The 14967-nt window shown below is 37.9% G+C and overlaps 1 protein-coding gene across 1 annotated transcript in view; it reads right to left on the bottom strand.

Moving 5' to 3' along the window:
- Positions 1–14967, bottom strand: part of ITGA4 (integrin subunit alpha 4) — a 188606-nt gene that overhangs the window by 45291 nt on the left and 128348 nt on the right. Inside the window, exons 14-16 of the mRNA XM_089680832.1 lie at positions 11884–12038; positions 10541–10695; positions 6805–6957 (exon numbers count right to left, since the gene is read on the bottom strand). Coding sequence (XP_089536958.1) covers positions 6805–6957; positions 10541–10695; positions 11884–12038 — 463 coding nt within the window. The remainder of the gene's footprint in view (positions 1–6804; positions 6958–10540; positions 10696–11883; positions 12039–14967) is intronic.

The following is a 14967-nucleotide window of genomic DNA, read 5'->3' as shown; positions in this document are numbered from 1 at the left end:
CCAGAGACATAACCAACAACCACAAATGCATGGTGTACATGTCTGGGCAGCACAGTGGTTAAATGGTTAGCACTTCCGCCTGGCAGTACTAGGGTCGTTGGTTCAAATCCCAACCACGGCACCACCTGCCTGGAGTTTGCATGTTCTCCCTGTGCCTGGGTGGGTTTCCTCCGGGTACTTCGGTTTCCTCCCACACTCCAAAGACATGCTGGTAGGTGACTTGGATCCTGTCTAAATTGTCCCTAGTATGTGTATGTATGAATGTAAGCTAGGGACCTTAGATTGTACACCCCTTGAGGGTTTAGGGACTGATGTGAATGTATTATATATATATGTAAAGCGCTGCGTAAATTGACGGCGCTATATAAGTACCTGAAATAAATAATAAATGTCTGTCTTATGCAAAAACTTCTTAAAACTCTTTCAAATGTTTGACTGCTAACTTTAAACACAGTGAGTTGCAAGTAAGGCTATGTCTCCCTCAGCAAAGTCTCTACAACAGGTTTGTGGCCCTGTGCATTTGTATTCCTAGACAGCCAAGTGCGACAGTTTGCAAAGTTTCAAGACAGATTTCCACACAGAATTAAGACGTGGTCAGGGTCAGTTTTAAGTGTGGACTTTACAGCAGCCAAAGAGCAATTTATGACTTGGGCTGTAAACCTGTAATAAATCTGTCTAATGGTGTGTCTCACTGCACTGTTTAGTATTGATTTGTCTTGCTACAGGATTGATAAATGTCTGCCTCAATTCCTTCAAATTGTCAACACAAGGTGGCATACGATAGAATGCATCATTGTCACCTAATGATTGGCCTATTCTATAGTGCTAAACTACTGGCATAAATGCTGTTTACACTGGCAGACCATTGAAGAAAAGAACCAAGAGAAGGATTTAAATGAATAACAATAACCTTTTGAAAATACATTCATTGATTTTGTTATGAGATGTATAAAAGAAAAAGGCAAAACGCCCACCCAGCACTGAACAATTAGGACTGAAATTGACAGGTCTCAGTTTCCTGGGAGATATAAATTAATATGTCATTTGTAATATACAACCATCTGGCTTTTCAAACTTATGTAGATAAAAAGTGTATGCCAAGCATTTAGTAAGTGAAGATGCAGGTAATAATGTGAATAATAATACAAAGCAATAATTTGAACAGTAAATCACGTGTATAGCATATACTTTAAAGTCTGGTGTCTTAGGTTAGTTTATAACCAAACCTTTTTTTCCAAAAGGAAAAAAAAAATGTTGCTGTACATGCTTATAAAGTGTGAGCTGGAGCTTGGCTTCAATCTGTTAGTGTATCTAAATCTGCTAGTACATCTAACATTTCCCTTCCCCTAGACTGGCAATGCTTCTGTTTAAAGGTACCTCCTGTGCTCCTTTATCCAGAGTAGGACACTCTAGTACAGGAGGTGTGTTACTAGCCAGATAACCTGGTGAAAACAGAGGGAAAAAGACTAACGAATAAACTAATGCAGCCAATGACTGGTAAGCTGCTGCAATATATTACATTTTTGGTTGTGGGTTCAACACCACTTTAAGGATTTGTGTGCAGATTTTAAATACACGTTGTCAGTTTTTATATATATTTAATATTCTAGGTAGTTCTCTTTGGTCTTTTTGTGTATCTAATGCTCCTCTGGATATACAGTACAATCTTGTTTTGTATATTTTCTTATTGTTATATGAATGGATGAATTTTGTATTATTATTGTAAAAACTCTATCTATCTATCTATCTATCTATCTATCTATCTATCTATCTATCTATCTATTTGGGACTGGAATACACCAGTTACATTTGGCATCTCCATGCCAAACAAAACAACAGCTGCAGAAAGCTTCATTAAATGAAGCAAAGCCCGGAAAAGCTGTGCCTCCCTGTCCATATGTTTTATTCATTTCAGGAAAGGGAACATGGTGCTACCAGTCCCATACTGCCCCATGAGAATTATATGGCTCCTCGTCTTTTAAACAGAAGTCCCATGACAATACTGTGTGAAGACCTGCTGCTGGTATATACACAGATTTTCCATGTAAGAGCTTTGACAGGAAACATACAATGTTGCATATGAACTATGGTTACAAGACATATTTAATAATGTAGTACACAGAGCAATGAGAACAAGTAATAACCACAGCAACCAATCAAAATTCATATTGCTTCAACTCCTCGTATCAATAATGAAGTATACATTTTTCACCCAAACTCTCCAGAAAAAAACATAACCTTATAATGAGTTAGCCTACTTGAAATCAGATAATGGAGCAATCTGTTTTACTGTGCATAATAATTTCTACCAGTAGAAGTCAAACATTCAATACGATACTCTCACCTGAATGCTATATGATTGTAAATGTTCTACTGAGTGCTGATGGTATTTATGCTATAGCAATGTTTTTCAGTACAAGTTTGTATCTAATGTCTTTTTTATGATCTGATAAATAAAGAATTATATAAAATAAATTCAGATCTCTACCATCCATTCTCTAAAAATTTATAAGGGCTTTGAATGGTCAAAATTTGTTCTTGCATTTAATACACTAGCCTTTGTATTTTTTTTTTTTGCTCTTTTTTGTTATACAGTGCATCCAGAAAGTATTCATAGCACTTAATTTTGCCACATTTTGTTATGTTACAGCCTTGTTCAAAAGTGGATTAAATTAAAAATTTTCCTCAACATTCTACAAACAATACCCCATAATGACAATGTGAAATAAGTTTGTTTTGAAATCTTTGCAATTTATTAAAAATGAAAAATACCACATGTACATAAGTATTCACAGCCTTTGCTCAATACTGAGCTCTAGTGCATCCTGTTCCCACTGATCATCCTTGAGATGTTTCCAGAACTTGGAGTCCACCTGTGGGAACTTCAGTTGATTGGACATGATTGGGAATGACATAAACCTGTCTATATAAAGTCCCACAGTTAACAGTGCATGTCAGAGCACAAACCAAGCCATAAAGTTCAAGGAATTGTCCGTTCACCTCTGAGACAGGATTGTATCAAGGCACAGATCTGGAGAATTGTACAGAAAAATATATGCAGCATTGAAGATCCCAATGAGTACAGTGGCCTCCATCATCCATAAATGGAAGAAGTTTGGAACCAGCAGGAATCTTCCTAGAGTAGGCCAAAATGAGCGATCGAGAGAGAAGGGTCTTAGCCAGGGAGGTAACCAAGCACTCGGTGGTCACTCTGAAAGAGCTCCAGCGTTTCTCTGTGGAGACAGGAGAACCTTCTAGAGGAACAACCATCTCTGCAGCACTCCACTAATCAGGCCTGTATGATAGAGTGGCCAGACAGAAGCCACTCCTCAGTAAAAGGCAATTGGTAGCTCACCTCGAGTTTGCCAAAAGACACCTGAGGGACTCTCAGACCATGAGAAATAAAACTCTCTGGTCTAATGCAACAAAGACTGAACTCTTTGGCCTGAATAGCAAGCGTCATGTCTGGAGGAAACCAGGCACCGATCACCACCTGGCCAACACCATCCCTACAGTGAAATGTGGTGGCAGCATCATGCTGTGGGGATGTTTTTCAGCAGCAGGAACTGGGAGACTAGTCAGGATTGAAGGAAAGATGAATGCAGCAATGTACAGAGACATCCTTGATGAAAACCTGTTCCAGAGCGCTCTGGATCTTAGACTGGGGTGACGGTTCATCTTTCAACAGGACAACAACCCTAAGCACATAGCTCACATAACAAAGGAGTGGCTACGGACCAACTCTGTGAATGTCCTGGAGTGACCCAGCCGTAGCCCAGACTTGAACCCGATTGAATATCTCTGGAGAGATCTGAAAATGGCTGTGCACCAACGCTCCCCATCCAACCTGATGGAGCTTGAGAGGTACTGCAAAGAAGAATGGGAGAAATTGCCCAAAAAATCGGTGTGCAAAGCTTGTAGCATCATACTCAAAATGACTTGAGGCTGTAATTGGTGCTAAAGGTGTTTCAACAAAGTATTGAGCAAAGGCTGTGAATACTTATGTACATGTGGTATTTTTCATTTTTAATAAATTGCAAAGATTTCAAAATGAACTTCTTTCATGTTGTCATTATGGGGTATTGTTTGTAGAATGTTGAGGAAAAAAATGAATTTAATCCATTTTGGAATAAGGCTGTAACATAACAAAATGTTACAAAAATTAAGCACTGTGAATACTTTCTGGATGCACTGTATATGAAATTGTATGTTCCTCTGTATACATACCATTTAGGCATCAACCTTCAATATTTTTCATCAGGCATTTATTATGCAAACTACAAATATTTTATATATGGATGGATCATAAATCCTATTTTTTAATCAGGGTTTCTATTGGTAAAAAATTTCCAAATGCATTCTCAGCCATACCAAACCCTCCCGTCTTGTCATTGTTGAAAACTATCCAATTGTTACTTGTACTCATGGATTAAAATTAAAAAAATATTTTAGCCTTCTCACTACAATTCTATATAGGACTGCTGTATTTCTCTGTAATTTACTAAATTAAAAGTAGTCAGATAGTATATTTCAGCCTTTCTTAACCCTTTCAACACAGAGGAACCCTTGAAATAACTTTCTGGTCTCAGGGAACCTCTTTTAAAATGTATTATACCTACAGCTCATGAGACATTAGTGTAATGGTCAGTGGGAAGAATGCTCCTTGCACTTGTGGTCATTAGGAAGAATTTCCCCTTAAAGATAGCTACAAGGATCAATGGTGTCAGTGTTAACTTATCTGTGAGGCAGACATTTCTCATTGCTCAGGGAACCCCTAGCAACCTCTGGAGGAACCCTAGTTGGGAAACCCTGGTATATATAGCCTTATAATTCAGTATGATCACCAAAGATGAGTTGCATGACCCATTTGTATAGGTAAATGCTCTGTGCAGCCCTGTCCACCAGTATGAACCTTACAAAGGCAAGAATGTCACTCGCCCAAAAAAATCTGAGCAATGCACATTGCTTGGTGAAACATATGATGACAATACGGTTAGATTTTTTCTAATAAATGCACATGCAAGAAGAATATAAATAATGGAGAAGGGATTAGATGGAGCAAACATAGCAGCTTTAGCTGTATTCTGTAGAATGTTGAACTTTTATTTTCAATAAGGGACTGCATAAAACTAGAAAACCCCTTTAGACTAATGAACTCTGTCCAGATGAGTGAAGATGATTGAATTGCTGAAATCATGAATTATTTAGTATGAGAAGAGTTCACTGTGTCACATTTTTACTGGTTATCAAGATAAGGAAATCCTGACTGTGTTTATCTTTACCCAGTATCTTCTGCTATTCTGCTCCTGTTTTTCACTCTGCCTGATAAACATTTTAGTTCTCTGATTCTGGGGTATTTCATTTTTTGACTGTGACCTCTATTTTTATTCTTATCCTTTAGTATTAAAAACAGGATATTTTAAAACGATTCTAAAGGTTATTTTTTTTTTTTGTAAAATAACAAGCATGTCTATTCTTACCTGCTGTGTGCAGTGGTTATGCACAGAGCAGCCTGGATCTTCTCTTCTCAGGTCCCACACAGGCTCTTCTGTCTCTCAGGTGCCCCCACAGCACCCGCTGCTCCGTGTGTCCATTCACACATGGAGTTGCTGCTTGCCCCGCCACCTCTCTCTCCTCTTTGGCTGACTGTCTGTGATTGACAGCAGCGGGAATCAATGGCTCCCACTTGCTGTCTCAGCCAATGAGGGGGGTAGAGACCCAGAACAGCCCATGCTGTCATTCACATCGCTGGATCGCGATGAGGCTCAGGTAAGTATTGAGGGCTGGGGGAGCTGCTGCAAACAGAAGGTTTTTTTTATCTTCATGCATAGAATGCACCTGTCAGGATTTTATTGCTGTAAGTGCACCATTAGGAAGATTCACCCTCTAGAAGCCTAGAAGCTTATGTGTGTAAACGTCTATTGGCTGGAGCAATAATTTACTATAGCCATTAGAATACATTTAGGCATGTATGTGTGTAAAAAAAATGCCTTAATGCAGATCTATGGAGTTTCAGTTTTATGTCTCTGAAAGCTGCTCTAGTAAATTAAGCTAGTCAACCCAATGTGCATGGACACGTTGTATTTAATAAAACTGCCTTCAAATATGAAAACAAAAAAACACCATTTTGATATTTGTGGCTTTTGTGTCAAGAGGTGCAAAGCAGTGCTTTATGGGTTATTCCAAAGCTCAAACACACAAAATCAGCCAATAGTTCAGGATTTGGCCTGAATGAGAATCCTAGAAACCCACCACAAACCAAAGGTTGAGACAAATCCAAGTCTCACCCTTATTCTTAAATTGATTCTAAAGGTTGTAAGAAAAAACAAACTACACTTACGCTTACCTGCTCTGTGCCACGGTTTGGTACAGAGCAGCTCTGATTCTCTTCTTTTTGCCCCCCCCCTGGTGATCTTGGCTCCTTCCCCCTGCCGAGTGCCCCCGATAGAAATCCTCTTGCTATGGGGGCAGTCAAGCAGGCTTGCTACCAAGCTTCCCTCCTGTGAATGGACATTGTCCATTTACACACAGAGCGTGCCTCAGCCTCACTCCCCACTTACTTCTCACTGGCTGTGATTGACAGCAGCAGGAGCCTATGGTCCTGTTGCTGTAAGAGCCAATGAGGATAGATCGTGATGGGGCTCAGGTAAGTAAAAGGGGCAGCTGCGCCCAGATGGGTTTTTTTTTTAAAGTTTATCCATTCTATTCTACCCTTAGAATGACTTTAATTTAATTAACCACTTTAATTTAAAAGAAATATGCACCTAAGAAACAATATTAAACAATCTATGGTTGGATGCTTACCGCATTTCGTAGCACATTTTCTTCCCCATCTTTCCTCTGCAGAATTGGCTGAAGTGGTTTGAATTCATCTGTATTCCTTTTATGAACAATGTGTCTTCCAAGATAGTATCGAGATTCCATGTGTATTGGAGTCAGGATGTCTCTTATATCTCTCTACCAAAAAACAAACAGAAAATATATCAAATAATTTCAATAATCAATACAGAGAAAGAAAACATATGTACTACAAAAGTCAAAATATTAGAAATAATATAATGAAACGGGAAATTCTTTACTATAGCAAACACATAAATACCAAGCATGAGAATTTTTTTTTAATAGGATTCTCATAATTTACAGCTAGCACAGCCTATCACAATAAAAATGAAGGGCTGTCTCTTTTTGCTGTTGTCATTTTGAAATCACTGGCTGGTATGATAACTGACTAATTTCAATACTCTAAATAACTGAGAATAAGTATTTTAATCAGAAAAGTCAAAAACGTTCTTATCAATATTACTTGATCTAGGTGGGTTAAGAAAGAAAGTCAGCATAAAAGCCAAATTAGCATTTTTTTTAAAGCTGTGAATGTACAATATATATGTAAAGCGCTGTGTAAATTGACGGCTCTATTTATGTACCTGTAATAAATAAATCAATAAATATCTGTTGGTCTTGTTACTGAGCAGATGTTTTAAGGCTACATTCACAAGGGCATAAAAATGTTACTGATTTAACTACGCATGTTTGTTTGTAGCACAAATGTTCCTAATAATGACCAAGTTGAATTGTCATTGGCAGCTTCCTTTGGTATATCTTGGACAAGAAGCTTATCTCTGACTAAGCATTGCAATATGTTGTACTTGTATGTAACAATTTTCTATCCTTTGGTGTAATTTTATTGACCTATTGGTTTTTACTATGAGTGTAATAAAGATTGTCAATCGCCTTTAAAATCTACATTCACAATATGGCCTTTAAAGCCCCTTGAGGGATTCTTCATTTGTATTATAATCATTTAGAGATGTTGTCAAGACACTTGTGTGAATGTACCACTCAGCTCTATTCAATTTTTTCTAATGATCAATAAATACTTGTGCAAAATTGTCCTGTTTTTTTTCCAATACCTGCATCTAGCATGTTTGTTCTCAGACACAGATTATTAGATTCTGTGTGATTGTCTCCAATGAAAACAATGCAGTTACATTTTGATCTGTAAATAAAATATGCTTGTGAATAAAGCCTAACTGTATTCAAGCATGCAAAAACTTAATTGCAAAATTGGATGTGATGAAAAAAGATAAGATCTTGACTAATTATTTTGTAAACGTTCAAAACAACTTTTAAGAACACTAAAATGGTATTTAAACCTTGCAGAGGCAATAAGTTTAACCATTCCCTTGCCTAAAACCAGCCATCAAGCCTAAGTCACTGTGCCATAGGCCCATTTTTAGCAGAGTCTTAACATTTTTCTTTCAAGTTTGGTAACTGTGAAAAACGTATTTTACTGTCAAAGGTCCAAAACTCTTCATTTATGGCACAAGTCCCACACACCCTGCCTAATACTATGCTACAGGTGGTGACAGTTTAGACCCATCCTACTTGGGTCACTATTCTATTCAGAACCACATTAATTCTGCAACATCTAGTCAATTTTAGCCCTCCCATGGAAGAACTGACAACTATAAAAAAAAGAAAAAAAAATCCTGTGCCATGCAGGGCTATATATAGAAGTACCTGAAACAAAACTGTTTATTCGAAGATTTTGCACTAGTCATTCCTAAGCACAAAGTGTGTGCTTGGACCACATGTTCAGGTAATTTAATTTGAAGAGCCTAGCGATGATTTTGTGCGTATTAATCCATAAAATTAATTAACTATTAATTATTCTGTTTTTCAATTTAATTAAATGTGACTGAATTTCAGAAAATAAAGGAAACGTGCAAAAAGTCATACACAGTTCATTTAAAACATAGGATTTTCAGCTGTAAGTTCATTGATGTGAAAACATTTTATACTATATGAATATTTACTGTTTTACAAAAACAGAATATGTTGTACTTCATTTTATAATTAAAGACCCTTCAGCCTTATTTAATACAACTAGGAGATGCATTAAAACTCATTTAACACTTCAGTAACTCTTTGTATACCAGCATCTCAGCACAAGATCATGCTATGTGTAGCTTGTATCCACTAAGACTGTCATTTACTCATAGCTCCAAACTCTCCCTAATTTGAAGAACGTGCCTCTTTTGGAATCAAATCCCTTTTGTCTTTCATTCCTCCCTAGTTATGGCCCTGTTTTTAACATATAAACCTCTATAAAAAAAACATACTATTTAACTTCCAAAAGTGTAATTCTGCATTGCTTATTTCACCCAACCTCTAAGGCCCCTTTCACATGGGCCAGACTCCGCTTATCTATGGCTTTCTCAGTGGGGATCTGTCTGCTGATCTCTACTGAGCAGAGCTGGTGAATGACATGTCCGTGTCTGCTCCATTTCTACAGAGCAAACGTGGACACATCCCACTCTACTCTATGGGTGGTCGGGTGTAAACAGACTGGCTGTGTACGCTAGACAGAAGAGGAACAATTCACCTTCTGTTTTTCGGAATGGAGGTAGGCAGGTCTACACGGACACAAGTCCATTTACATCTGCCGCTCCACAGAAATGAATTGAGGGTCCGATCGTACATTGTGTGTAGTACATCCTGTGCTTCTGCCTAGCTGCTGCTCCCTCACTAATCACAATTGACAGCCATGCGCGAAAGAAAATGAGAGAACAAAATCATGGTAGTGATAATTCTTTTGATGTCATAGTATATTAGCACAACAGTTCATCAAACCCATATTTGAGTAAAAAAATACACTAAAGTTAATTTTACCCACATAAACACAATATTTTACCCTTTTTTTGCAAAATATAAAATATGAATTTGCAGAGAGTACATAGATACCAAACATGTCAGCTCTAAAATTGTGTTCACCTGTGAAACTGAAACAAATTTCAGTATACTAAATTTCCCATAGGTAATGCCTTAAAAGCCCTTACAGGTTGGCAGATTAGAGTTAACTGTAAATGATGGCACTAGAATTATTCTCATTTCAGCGTACACAGCAATATCTAATACGTGTAGCGCAATTGACATTTTCATGCATAGCTATCCCGGAAATGTACGCGTATATCTTCATGTGTACAAAGTGGTGCTGGGTGGAGCTTCAAATTGGGGGGGGATGTGCTTGGGTATAGCTTTACATTATAAGCTTTTTTTTTCACCTAACTTTATTGCTATCACATGGGGTGTGGGCTGGCTTCAAAGACAACAAGGGAGTTGGGAGGCAAGACCAGGCACCCTGCACAGGGGTAAAGCACAGGAGTTGTTTCAAGCTGGATTACTTTACAGATGTTAGAAGAAATACACAATGAAGGCCTAGATTTAAGTACACATACTTATTCCACTTGTGTTAAAACATATCTGATTAACCTGAAGTTCAGCTTTAACTAGCCAATTTTTATCAAGATGTCTCACTCTGCCAACCTGAAGCTACAAACAATGCTTCCATCGTTCACTTACCTTTTACCTGTTCACAGTGGTCCCAAAGCATTGAAAACTTTCTGTGTGCAAACTCTGTATGTTGTATTTGCAATTTAGATCTGGACATGATGCAAACCCAAATTACATAAAGGGTTACACAACGTAACCCTTCAAAATCTCAGGACTGTGTTTTTACCAGGGTTATTTGTTAACTCACCCTCATGAATGCTTGGTGTATTTTACAATTTACAAACTTTTGGTACAATTCAATTTTCCCTGAATATACATCGCTGGTCCCATTGGAAGAGAAGTAGAATCTGGCTGGAGTGCCAATCTTTCTCTTAACATCTGAACTGATATTATAGTGCACAACTGAAAAGGCAGGAAACACATCATTATTCAAACATTCAATTGCCTCAAGATATTTCCTTTCATTAAAATAATATATGTGAATAAATGTTTGGGTATTTTATCGAAGTGAGCAGAGAATGCAGCAAAAATGGTAAATTTTTTATGGTAACAAGGCTTTTGCAAAATCCTAGTAAATCATAGGAGAACCACTGCTCATAACTTCTGCTACTGTAAACTCATTGGGAGCCAGATTTGGAGCCTGTCCGTGCACTTTAAAATTGCACTGATGAGGACGAAAGGCTGCACACTGATGATGTCACTTGGCTCAAAAATATTCAGCCATTCAACCATAAGAAAAAAAATATATAGTTACCCTATGCATTCAAAATTCTTTATTCCACAAATGAATGTTTAATACAAGATGTACCCATGATACTGCATTCACAGAGCACTAATGGTTATCTAACAAGTGCACAACAGTAGCTGCACACCTTCAGACTCTCTTTCTTACTGAAACTCCTTATGGCCTGTGTGAGCAGAGCAGGAAGGTAGAGGGAGAGGGAAGAGTCACTCTATGCTCTAGAGCTTGAGCTACTGAGCTCTGTAAACAATACTAAATTAAAGGGTCAGATACATGCCTGAAAATGTTAAGAGCATTGGTCAAATTACTAGCAGAATTGAATTTTTAAAACCCTCCTTTTAATGGCAAAATAGTACACTTTCATAGCTGCATGCATAGTCATTTAGTTGTGGCAATCAATGACCACATCTTTGTAATCTCATCAGAATCTTGTAAATATCTAAATGATAAACCGTGGGGCTCACAGTTTATCAGTTTAGTCATTTACAAGGTTCTGATCTGCTGGTGAGGCCACCTATGTTATATGGGAATTGTAATAAATTAATGAAATAATTCCAAAATAGCTAGATTTAGTTTCTCCAATGAGAAAGCAAATCCATAAGAAAAGGTAAGCTGTCTTTTAGTGACATGGCAATATGTTTAATATTGTGATGTACCAAGACTATGCAATGCACAAAAAAATTTAAATATTAGAACATATGTACACAAATGTATTTTTGAATAGAATTTGAGCTCTTCAGCTTTGGCTGGCTATCATAAATACAGGTTATGCTATGGGCTTAAGAGCTCCATATCTCATGCAGTAAGCTAAACCATTCATAAGCTCATATGCAAGTAGAATATCTTACCAATGTGACCAGGCACGCTACGTCCTTGATATTTAAAGCAAATTGTTACATTCATGCACACTGCAGGATGTCCATTTTCGACACATTCAAATTTTGTACGATTCACTGAATTTGGCAGTTTTAAAGAAGCATCAATGGTTACAACTGGTCTTGTTCTAAGGATAGCACATAAGCAGAAGCAAATAACAGTTAGATGTTATTATTACCATTTGTGTCACATACACAAACATATAAGTGTACATACGAAAACACACAAACTTATTTTACAATTAGACATCCAATACACTGCAAAAGGTTCTCAGAGCCCTTTGATTAATCTAAAGCGAACACAGCACAAGTACTTCCCTTTAGGGCACTGCAATTTCTCACTAAAACCTCAGATGATGCCAGCTAATAAGGGATAAGCCGCTGGCTTTGCTCATTTACCTGTGTGTGCAAATTTCACCTTGAGCTATTATAGAGCTCTGTAAATAACAAGCTTTGACAAAAGCAGATGAGAAGAAACTGCTAAATATGTTTTATATATATATATATATATATATACTCAGTTGTGTTCAAAATAATAGCAGTGTGTTGAAAAAAGTGAATAAAGCTCAAAATCCTTCTAATAGCTTTTATTTCCATACACACAAATGCATTGGGAACACTACACATTCTATTCCAAATCAAAACATGAAGAAAAATATATCAAATTTGTGTTGTTCCTCTAAAAAAATTGAAAAAAATTGAAGAAAAGTGAATATTAGACTGTTCAAAAAAATAGCAGTGTTTGTATTCTTCTTTACAAACTCAAACATTCATTATATAAACTGAAAAATGTTTGAAGATTTTGCTTTCCTTTGAATCACTTAATTAATATTTAGTTGTATAAGCACTGTTTCTGAGAACTGCTGTACATCTGTGTTGCATGGAGTCAACCAACGTCTGGCACCTGTGAACAGGTATTCCAGCCCAGGGTGATTAGACTACATTCCACAGTTCTTCTCTATTTCTTGGTTTTGCCGCAGAAACTGCATTTTTGATGTCACCCCACAAGTTTTCTATTGGATTAAGATCCGGGGATTGGGCTGGCCACTCCATAACGTCAATCTTGTTGGTCTGGAACCAAGATGTTACACGTTTACTAGTGTGTTTGGGGTCGTTGTCTTGTTGGAACACCCATTTCAAGGGCATTTCCTCTTCAGCATAAGGCAGCATGACCTCTTCAAGTATTCTGATGTATTCAAACTGATCCATGATCCCTGGTATGCGATAAATAGGCCCAACACCGTAGTATGAGAAACATCCTCATATCATGATGCTTGCGCAACGATGCTTCACTGTCTTCACAGTGTACTGTGGCTTGAATTCAATGTTTGGGGGTCATCTGACAAACTGTCTCCGGCCACTAGACCCAAAAAGAACAATCTTACTTTCATCAGTCCACAAAAAGTTGTGCCATTTCTCTTTAGGCCAGTCAATGTGCTCTTTGGCAAATTGTAACCTCTTCAGCACATGTCTTTTTTCAACAGTGGGACTTTGCGGGGGCTTCTTGCAGATAGCTTGGCTTCACATAGACGTCTTCTAATTGTAACAGTACTCACAGGTAACTTTACACCTTCTTTGATCTTCCTGGAGCTGATTGTTGGCTGAGTCCTTGCCATTTTGGCTATTCTTCTATCCATTCGAATGGTAGTTTTTTGCTTTCTTCCATGTCTTACAGGTTTTGATGCCATTTTAAAGCATTTGCGATCATTTTAGCTTAGCAGCCTATCATTTTCTGCACTTCTTTATATGTTTTCCCCTCTCCCATCAACTTTTTAATCAAGGTACGCTGTTCTTCTGAACAATGTCTGAAACGACCCATTTTCCTCAGAAGTTCAGAGAGAAATGCACTGTAACCAGCATGTACAACATTTGCTGCCTTCCTTCCTTAAATAAGGGCAATAATTGCCACCTGTTTTTTAAAGAATGAATGACCTCACTAATAGAACTCCACACTGCTATTATTTTGAACATGCCCCTTTCAATTAGTGATTCAATTACACAGAATCAGCAGCACGCATGTCATGACTGTTGTGTCTGTTGGATTTCTATTACTCTGCTACACCTGCTAGTAAATTATTTGCCATGTAGAAATATCATTTCTACCAAAAAACAGTGATTGATCAGGTTAGTGATGTCTGACTGCTATTATTTTGAACACAACTGTGTATATATATATATATATATATATATATATATATACACACACACACACTATATTGCCAAAAGTATTGGGACACCTGACTTTAAACGCACATGAACTTTAATCTGTAATTTACAGCGCTGAGCGAACTATTGGCGCTTTATAAATACTGTATAAAAATAATAATAATAATGGCATCCCAGTCTTACTTCGTAGGGTTCAATACTGAGTTGGCCCACCCTCTGCAGCTATAACACCTTCAATTCTTCTGGGAAGGCTACCCACAAGGTTTAGGAGTGTGTCTATGGGATTGTTTGACCATTCTTCCAGTAGCGCATTTGTGAGGTCAGGTACTGATATTGGACAAGAAGGTCTGGCTCGCAGTCCCCACTCTAATTCATCCCAAAGGGGTTCTATTGGGTTGAGGTCAGGTCTCTTTGCAGGTCAGTCAAGTTCCTCCACCCCAAACTCTCTCATCCATGTCTTTATGGAGCTTGCTTTGTGCACTGGTGCACAGTCATGTTCTAACAGGAAGGGACCATTCCCAAATACTTCCCACAATGTTAGGAACATGAAATTGTCCAAAATGTCTTAGTATGCTGATGCCTTAAGAGTTCCCTTCACTGGACCTAAGGGGCCAATCCAAACCACTGAAAAAACCCACACCACAACTCCCCCTCCAACAAACTTTACACTTGGCACAATGCAGTCAGGCAAGTACCGTTCTCCTGGCAACTGCCAAACCCAGACAAGTCCAGAGTCCAGTGGTAGCTTGCTTTATACCACTGCATTCGACGCTTTGCATTGCACTTGGTGATGTAAAAGTTGGCTGCAGCTGCTTGGCCATGGAAACCCCTCTCTATGCACTATTGTTGTGTTAATCAGAAGGCTACACATAGTTTGGAGGTCCTTTGCTA

The sequence above is a fragment of the Staurois parvus genome, unplaced genomic scaffold (assembly GCF_062004578.1).
Source record: "Staurois parvus isolate SC_StPar_1 unplaced genomic scaffold, SC_StPar_1.0 ptg000251l, whole genome shotgun sequence".
In the NCBI taxonomy this organism is placed as follows: Eukaryota; Metazoa; Chordata; class Amphibia; order Anura; family Ranidae; genus Staurois; species Staurois parvus.
This window is presented reverse-complemented; position numbering and strand designations above follow the sequence as displayed.